Source organism: Henckelia pumila, chromosome 3 (genome assembly GCF_033568475.1).
Source record: "Henckelia pumila isolate YLH828 chromosome 3, ASM3356847v2, whole genome shotgun sequence".
In the NCBI taxonomy this organism is placed as follows: Eukaryota; Viridiplantae; Streptophyta; class Magnoliopsida; order Lamiales; family Gesneriaceae; genus Henckelia; species Henckelia pumila.
In genome coordinates this window covers 140,419,761-140,429,365 of record NC_133122.1, presented here as the reverse complement: position 1 = coordinate 140,429,365, position 9,605 = coordinate 140,419,761, and the positions used below count along the sequence as shown (strand labels likewise).

Here is a 9,605-nt window from a genome sequence, read left to right as displayed (position 1 = left end):
TAGTTTCATGCATTTTGCAAAGTTTAAAATTTTTGTGTATGCCAAAGGGTGATGATAATGGCCAAGACCAAATTGTTCGGCTCGCTAGGAAAGATCAATGCATAACAGCTGAAGCTTCCTATGATGATGAATATCCCTCACTTTCTGCTAGTACCGCTCCTGAACCTAAACGTAAAAGGAAAATTAGAGTAGACTTGGGGACTCGAGAAAATGAGAAACTTGATCAAGCATCAGTTGCTTCAAAGGCTCCCAAGGATTCGGACATGCCCGCAATGTTCGGAAACAAGTGTGAACTTTCTGCTTCTAAAAGTCCAAACCTTAGAAGAAACCCAATTATGTCTTCCCTGGCAGTAGCATCGTGCAACCATTTGATATTTGTTTTCGAAACGCGACAAAACAGAAGCCCCGCAAAGGTTCTATGAATAAAATTTGGGTTCCAAAGGAACAATGTGATGTTGCAAACTCATTAGAAGAGACCGGTCAAGTACTGAGACCTGGAATGGTATTGTTGAAAAATTATATACCAATCAGTGAGCAGGTATATATTCCTGTAATACTCGACTTTTGCACTTTGAAATGATGAAGAAAACCGTGCTAGTTATGTCTCTTGCAGGTGAACATTGTAAAGAAATGTCGAGAATTAGGTCTTGGTCCAAGCGGGTTTTACCGACCTGGTTATAAAGACGGAGCCAAATTGCGCTTGTTCATGATGTGTCTTGGTCTTGATTGGGATCCTCAAACAAGAGCATATGCACAAATCCGGCCGCATGACAATGTTGTTCCCCCTGACATTCCATCTCACTTCTCTTCGGTAGTCGCCAGATCACTCGAGGATTCTCATCGTCTGATAAAAAAAGTCATGGACGTCACAGACGCGGATGACATGCTCCCAAAAATGTCACCAGATTTGTGTATTGTCAATTTCTACACCACAAATGGTCGACTTGGTCTGCATCAGGTTTCTATTTAATCACACATATTGTTTGCTTATATATTGTTAATTTTAGCTAGTCTGACTAAAACTCACGATATAATCCACGGAAGATATGTTAAAAATCTATTTCCTATGTTAGGGATATATGAAACCAAATGCTGGGACTTTGGTTTTGTGTGCTAGCTAGTTGGAACAATTAGGATAATTGAATCAAGCCTACATGCCCCGATAGTTCCGAGTGTTCAATATATACATCTCTAACATTCAGAATTTTAATCAGAGTATTGTATAGATTATCCCAATATTGTTATATCACCATACTCTACTAGAAATAACTTGCTAGATTATAGTTACATATTAACTGATGCTATTAGATCACTACAGTAGGCATTAGCCTTACAAAATACTGCACTGTACTATTATTACTCCACATGATGCTATCTGGATATTGCGCTACACTAAACAACACTACACTACAAAACATTATATTACTACACTATAGTGTGTACGAATGTATGGCTACATTATTGTACCTCGGTACTATATCAATTTAACATGTTATAATACTACCATATTTGTTATTGTTGTGCCAATTGCTGTAACACATTCTTACCCAAATTAAGCAGGATCGGGACGAAACTGATGATAGTCTTCGGAAAGGGTTACCTGTTGTTTCAATGTCTATTGGTGATTCGGCTGAGTTTTTGTACGGTAATCAGAGGGATGTTGAGAAAGCTGATAGTCTCATGCTGGAATCCGGAGATGTGCTGATATTTGGTGCTGAATCTAGGCATATTTTTCATGGCGTGACAAATATTTTTCCGAGAACAGCTCCTCATGGGTTGCTGGAGAAGACAGGACTTCTACCGGGTCGTCTGAACCTGACTTTCAGAAAGTATTGAAGGCCATATGCTCTTGGCTTATGGTTTAGCTAATGCTAATGAACTTCTGTTGTATATCTGGTTTAATATATATTTAGACTTGTTTGGAAAACCTGACTATTTTGGAATTTGGATGTTTATTTATTATAGGCACAGTTATCCATCCATGGAAACATAAACCATGCGAAAACAATGTCGGAATCCACAAGGTTAACTATCATTCGTTGGGAAAATTAGCATTTTGGTCCTGTATGTTGGCTTATTTATGGTTTTGGTCCTGTATGTTGGCTTGTTTTAGAAAAAATCCTGTAACTCGATTTTGTTTTTGGATTTAGTCCTATATGTTGCCTTATTTTGGTTTTGGTCCTGTAAGTTGGTTTGTTTTTTGGTTTTCGTCCTGTATGTTATCATGTTTTGAAATTTAGAAATTGATCTCTAATTATTTTTGTAATAAATATTTTTTATTCTTTCATGTTTTATCTGCTTACTGGTTTGAGATAATTACAACTAACTAATAAAAAAATATTTTTTTACGCTTAAAATTTTTTTAATCTAAATAATTTAATAAAATTTAAAATATGTTAATTTAATGTATTAAATGTAACATACTTTTGTTATTTTAAAAAGTAACAAAAAACATTCATTTATATCGTTCTTAACTGTAACTTCGATTTTTTTATTTATTTGGCACTAAGTGTTCGCCCACTTAGCACCTATTAATGATCATATAAATAAGTTCCAACCTAAATTAACAAAATTAGCTAAAAACTAAAAATATATTTAAAACATACTTTCGTTCTTTTAAAAAGTAACACTCTAATATATTTTTTTATCGTTCTCAACTATGGTCTCAATTATGGTTGACTTTTTTTTTCCGCTTTTCTCGAAAGCAGAGCTTTTTAGGCATGTTTCACTTTTATCACGCTTAATCGCCGCTTGAGCGTGTTTTTTAGAACACTGCAAATAAGCAAAATTTTGCTGATCCCTCCAGTTTCGGCGAGGGAGGAAAAATAAATAAATAAATCAAGTTATTGTACCTTTTAGAACATAATTATTATTTTAAAAAATAATTAGAAGGTCAACATCTAAATTTTAAACCTAATTTATTTAATTATAAAATCATAAAAAATATTTATTATAAAAGATTAAGCGGTGAAGTTGGAAAGTCAACTTCTAAATTCTAAATTTAATTTATTATTTTAAAATAAAAAACATAGGCGCTTATTCTAACTTAACCGAGCTTAATTTGGTAAAAACCGTATCTTTTCCATGACCAAAATAAAAAAACAAGTCAACTAATAAGACCAAATCCAAAAAAAATCCAAATTCCCGTACTTTTTTTCAAAACATAACTTTGTATAGAACCAAAATCAAAAAGTAAGTCAACTTATAGGACCAAAACCAAAACAATCAACATGTAAGACTAAATCCAAAATAAAAACAAAGTTACATGATCTTTTCCAAAACAAGCCAATATACATGACCAAAACCAAAATGAAGCCAACATACAGGACTAAAATGCTAATTTTCCGATCATTCGTTATTACCCAATTGTGTGCTACTTGCCTGATATGTTTAGACATCTAGCGCCTATTTTATGTTTCAAAAAAAGATATTTTATGTTTGGATGACATTGTTTCACGTCACATATCTCTTGTTTCACAATTACACTTTGACACTAATTTGTCGACGGAAACTCTATCATGATTTAATTAATTATCACAGTTAACGTACATATGAATAGCAAATTCGGTTCCAATAATAATGACTGTACACGGCCAAAATTGTTTATAAAATTCATAAATAATCAAATAAATAAGGACTAAAAATTGTAATTTTCATAGTAGGAGTTGAGTGTAACTATTTATGTCAATGAGCTAGCAAAGATTTACCAAGAATCCAAGTTGGGATTTCATACATCATTCGCAATGAAAACCCTAGGGTTCTCTTACCGACGCCAAGGTCACAAAGTACAACGAAATGAGTTTGATCAACTATGTATATAGCTTAATTTACTGAGAATCGGCAACATAAATTATTATTATTAGGTGAAAATTAAAGAATCACCAAGTCGATCGTGCATCCTCTGATCAAGAGGTGATTTAATTTATATATAAGAGATTTGCAGCACTTGGCAAGCATTGACTCAATCACGCCTGAAAATGAAAAATGGATGAAAATGGATATATGCTTCATGAATATTATTAATTAATTCTAACCATCATAACGCAGAAACATGGAGGAAGATGGGCGGCGACTCCTGTAGTAGGCATGATCTGATCTAACCATAAACACGCCTGAAAATCGAATCACTGAAGTAATGACAGAATAGGCATCAATCACCATGAAACCGAATTCACGATAAATGCTAATGCTCTTTCTCAACATAACATGCACTAACATCGATATCGCTTCCTCAAATCTCCACATCTTTAATTATCTTAATTATTTTGTACTCAAACTTTATAAGCTTTAATTTGGTTCAGACCATATATATCTATCAGGTTACTACATGAAAAGGAAAGGAATATCTGTGAACTTATATATTAAAACAGCTGCCTGCAATCATGAGTTCCACGCAGTTACTGAAATACCCTTTCTTTTTCTTTTTTTTTATTCATCCCTTAAATTTACCTCTGGTCAAAAAATCTGTTCCAAAAATCAGAACAAAAGGGAACTTGAATAAGTTACGTTTACAAATTGGATATAATATATATATATATATATATATATATATATGATCGATCATACCTGGAAATTAAATTATTCATGCGATGGGAATTTATCAAGGTTGGATTTTTACTCAAAGAGATTATAACAAGTTTATTATTTATATATATTTTTTGCTTTTCTATTTTTACTCAATCATATATGCTTAAGATCACTAAATATATACATGCTGAAATGTGATGTTGTCGGAGTAGGGACATTTTATATTAATTAAGAGGAGCTGAGCTGGGTGAGCACATTATGTGCTCATCCAATGTTGGACTACATTGGTCAATGAATTGTCCTATCATATAATTCGTGGAGTGCATGAAATATGTCGACATGCAGGTTCTCAAATAAAAAACATATATATGAAATTTAGGAAACAATATCATTTAATTATGAGATCGAACTCGATTAATGTCATACACGTACGGTACGTTTTAGAAAAGTAAACATTATGAGCTTAAACATAAAATGTATATTCATATATATCTCAATATGCATGGTTTTTTAATTATCTCAAGCCAAATATATAATAGATGGAATATCCTATATATATATATATATATATATATATATATAAAATAAGTTTTATAAGTCTGATTAATACATGATTTTATATTGGGAAAAAATAATGAACTGAAATTTTTGAAAGGGAAGAGTCTCAAATTATTTTAATTTTACCTTTTATTTTATTAAAAAAAATTGAAACTTTGTATGTTAACTTGTTTAATATGCATGGTCAATCATGATTGTACGTAACTATATATTTTTCTCATTTTTGATCAAATCGTTAGTCTCGCTCAATCTTTGGACGTTAATCTCCACTTAGTCATACCTGTCAGAAAAGTATTATACCTTAATGCTAAAACACTATATAATTCTCTCAAAAAAAAAAAAAAATACTGTATATTTATTTTGTTGAAATTAGAGGTTAAAAAGCATTTTAGTTGGAAATAATTCAAACTTATACATATTAATTATTTTCTTTCCAAATACTCGCTTAAACTGTCTTAGAATTTCAAGTAGTTTCTCAAAGGAAGAAAAAAAATATATAGTTAGCTAGACAGCATACACACATTTGAATGAATTAAAGAGGAACCTATTTTTTTGTCATCTATGTTTACTCTCTACGATTTTGATCCACATGCAATATTGTCAAAATTGATAATTATAAATCATGTATTTTTTTTCATTGTTTTGGCAATTTGGGTCCTCTAATTTTCCGTTGCAATATTTTAAAAATCCTCAAATGACACTAGACACACCAACGTCACGTAGAAAAAGACTAAATTTTGAAATAAAATAAAATAAATTTTAATATAGCTCGTTAAAATTGAATTTGAATATAGGAAGCAAAAATCTTTAATATAAAATTGCAACCAAACGAGAAAGCACATTACGTATCTTATTTTTATGAGTTAATGCATTTATGTGATTCGTATCAACAACTCCAAAGCAATATGGTCGAAGAAAAAGTAAAGAGCTTCACGTGACATCCCCACTTTTAATTTTCACGTATCATTCTCTCACTTTCTTAGCAATAATATTATGTAAATGTTCGTTTGGAATTTTAAAAAATATATATTAGCTTGGAATTTTGAAAAGAGACGAGCAAAGTAATTTTTTTTTTCACTTACAATCTTCAGTTCGATATTAATAAAATGCATTTAGAATCGCAATTCATTTTTTTTAAGAAGAAGAAGAACCAAATATATTAGCTCAAAATGTCTAGGTGATAGATGGTTTAAGAATAATTGTGATGAGTTGGCTTACTTATTCACGTGTCCAATCAAAACTAAGAATGAATTGGGGTGCACAAGAAAACACAAGATGATCATCCTCATGTGAACTAATCCAACCGACTCAACTGAAGATGCACGAGCTGCTGCATATATAGAACTGAGATAAAGGGGGAGACGCAAGAGGAAGTGGAGATGCGATTTGACTTCAAGAACATCAATATGTATTCCTTCTTGTTTTCTGTAATCTTCTGGAGATTAGATTAGGGAGTTGATCATGAGTGTTTGTATCTTTAATCCTAGATTCAATTCTTGAATGTGTACTGCGATGGCGAAGCTAGCTCAGTGATTGTAAAATGATTGTTTCACTTGGTTTTTCTGGTGATAGTGAATGTGCCTTGGTCCATAAGTGGATGTAGGATGTTTAGATCCGAACCACTATATATCGCTGCGTCATTTTTCTTTGTTCATCGATGATTGATTGCTTTTGTTTTGATTGAGTCGTATTTTGTTCCTTGGTAATATACTGTGTGGATTGTTGTTGATCGTCTTATGAATCCTTGTTCTTGCATAACAAACTGGCATCAGAGACCGGCTTAAAGATGAGTAACACACGTTTTGACATTGAGAAATTTATGGGCAAAAATAATTTCGGTTTATGGAGGTTGAAGATGAGGGTATTGTCAGTTCAAAATGGACTCGAAGATGCACTCCTTGGAGAAGAAAATGTACCTGATAAAGTCAAGGTGCTTGACAAGTACATTCTTGCAAAGTCACATAGTGCCATAATTTTGAGTCTTGGCCACCAGGTATTACGAGAAGTGTCGAAGGAGAAGTCTGCATCTACAATTTGGGTAAAGCTTGAGTATCTTTACATGACAAAGTTTCTAGCAATAGACTCTTCCTTAAAAAAAAGTCGTATGCTTTCAAGATTTCGAGTGGGAAATCGATTGAAGATCACGTTGATGATTTCAATAAGAGTATCTTGGATCGTAAAACATAGAGATTAAAGTTGAAGATGAGGACCAAACATTGCTATTGTTGCAATCTCTCCCGAATACTTAAGAAAATCTCGAGGATACCATGATCTATGGTAAAGAATCTTTAACTCTAGAGGAAGTACATGATGCCTTATTGTCAAAAGAGCTAAACAAGAAATCTGGGACAAATAATGATATGATCAGAGTGAAGGACTTTTTGCAAGAGGCAGATCAAATAAAAGGGAATCCAAGTTTAGAGGCAAGTCTAGATCAAGATCAAAACCTAAGTTTAAAAGAAAATGTTACTCATGCCACAAGGAAGGACATTTCAGGAGAGATTGTCCAGAACGGAATAAGAAACAAGTAGAAAAGGAATCTAGTTCGAGAGATGCAGCAGTGGCAGAGGATGGTTATGAAAGTATAGATGTGTTGCTAGTCACTATTGAGAATTCTAAAAAAGACTGGATTTTGGACTCAGGGTGTTCTTTTCACATGATTCCATACAAAGAGTGGTTCCAGTGGTTTTACTAAAATTGATGGTGGAAACGTTCTTATGGGAAACAATGTAGCCTGTCAAATTGAAGGCATTGGATCCATCAAGTTAAGCTAAGTGATGGAGCAATTAGAACCTTATCTGATGTGAGATTTGTTAGGAATGAAAAGAAATTTGATATCACTTGGAATGCTGGATCAATTGGGCTATGAGTTCAAAGCTAAGAATGGAGTCCTTACTGTCACAAAAAGTGTGATGGTTGTAACGAAAGGACTAAGACACAATGGCTTGTATGTTCTGGAATGGAGATCGTGCATTGATAGTGCTGCTTTGAATGCTCAAGTCAGGTTTGATAAGACCAAACTTTGGCACGTCGGGCTGGGACATATAAGTGAAAGAGGGCTAATTGAACTAAATAAGCAAGGAGCTTTTGGCAAAGACCAAATTAGCAAACTGGATTTCTGTGAGCACTGTGTTCTAGGGAAACAAACTGGAGTTATGTTCAAGAAGGCAGAACATAGCACTAAAGGCACACTAGACTACATACACTCAGATGTATGGGGACCTGCAAGGACTCAAACTCATGGAGGCTCAAAATATTTCATAACATTCATTGATGATTACTCTAGAAGGATATGGACACGATAAAGCACAATAATGAAGCCCTGAAGAAGTTCATAGACTGGAAAACTCTGGTTGAAAACCAAAAAAGTAAGAGAGTTAAGAGGTTGAGAACTAATAATGGTTTGGAGTATCTCAACGATGAATTCAATGACCTATGCAAAAGAAGTGGCATAGCAAGGCACTTGACAGTTAGACATACTCCACAACATAATGGACTTGTTGAAAGGATGAATCGAACCTTTCTAGAAAGAGTTAGATGCATCCTCTCAAAGGCAAAACTCCCTAAAAGCTTTTGGGTGGAAGCTGCAGCTACAACATGATATATAATAAATAGATGTCCCTATGTAGCTTCGGACTTCAAGACACATATTCAAGTCTGGTCAGGAAAGAAGGGGGATTATAAAACACTAAGAGTGTTTGGATGTACTGCTTATATACATGTGAATGAAGGAAAGCTCCAACCAAGAGCTAAGAAGTCTATCCTCCTTGGATATCCAGAGGGAATTAAAGGATATAGAGTTTGGATCTCGGAAAATGGAGTTGGGAAATCTGTAATAAGCATAGACATCACCTTTGATGAGGATAGAATGTTAATGCAAACACCTGTTGCAAATGAATTAAGTCCAGACAAGCATTTAGATAATGTTGATCACATTTTGGTGGACTCACAAAGGGACAGTACTCATTTGCAAACTCATCATGATGTACATTCAGAAAACAAAAAGATTCCTCATCCACAAGAATAAAATGAATTAAAGGATTACACTCTAGCAAGGGATAGAGTAAGAAGGCAAATCAAACCACTTGTTAAATATGGATATGCGGATCTGATAGCATATGCCTTGAATGTATCACAAACCATGAGTGATGATGAACCAAGATCTTATATAGAATCTGTAAAATGTAAGCATAGATTGAAATGGAAAGAAGCTATGCTTGAGGAAATAAGATCACTAAATAAGTATGATACATGGGAATTAGTGGAGCTGTCAAAGGGCAGAAAGATAATTGGAAGCAAGTGGATATTCAAGATGAAGGAGGGCATCCCAAGTGTTGAAGCTGCAAGATTCAAAGCAAAGTTAGTGACCAAGGGATTCACCAAAAGGAGGGAATAGATTTCAATGAAGTTTTCTCCCCTGTTGTTAAACACACATCTATCAGGAGTTTTGTTAGTACTGAAGGCAAATCAGAAATTAAAGCTGGAACAGATGGGTATAGTGACCCGCACAGTGATCACCT

The 9,605-nt window shown here is 33.6% G+C and overlaps 1 protein-coding gene and 1 long non-coding RNA gene across 2 annotated transcripts; one reads left to right on the top strand and one right to left on the bottom strand.

The window, feature by feature from the left end:
• The first annotated feature begins 409 nt into the window (after positions 1-409).
• LOC140891814 (DNA N(6)-methyladenine demethylase ALKBH1D-like) lies at positions 410-2,341 on the top strand. Its single transcript, XM_073300465.1, has 3 exons — positions 410-538; positions 614-958; positions 1,561-2,341. Exons 1-3 carry the CDS (start codon positions 419-421, stop codon positions 1,834-1,836), a joined length of 741 nt encoding a protein of 246 aa, XP_073156566.1. The 5' UTR covers positions 410-418; the 3' UTR covers positions 1,837-2,341.
• Positions 2,342-3,972: 1,631 nt separating this feature from the next.
• LOC140892764 (uncharacterized) lies at positions 3,973-4,667 on the bottom strand. Its single transcript, XR_012152899.1, has 2 exons — positions 4,567-4,667; positions 3,973-4,464 (listed from the first exon to the last, which is right to left on the bottom strand). It is a non-coding gene; the product is annotated as an uncharacterized lncRNA (long non-coding RNA).
• Between the last annotated feature and the right edge of the window lie 4,938 nt (positions 4,668-9,605).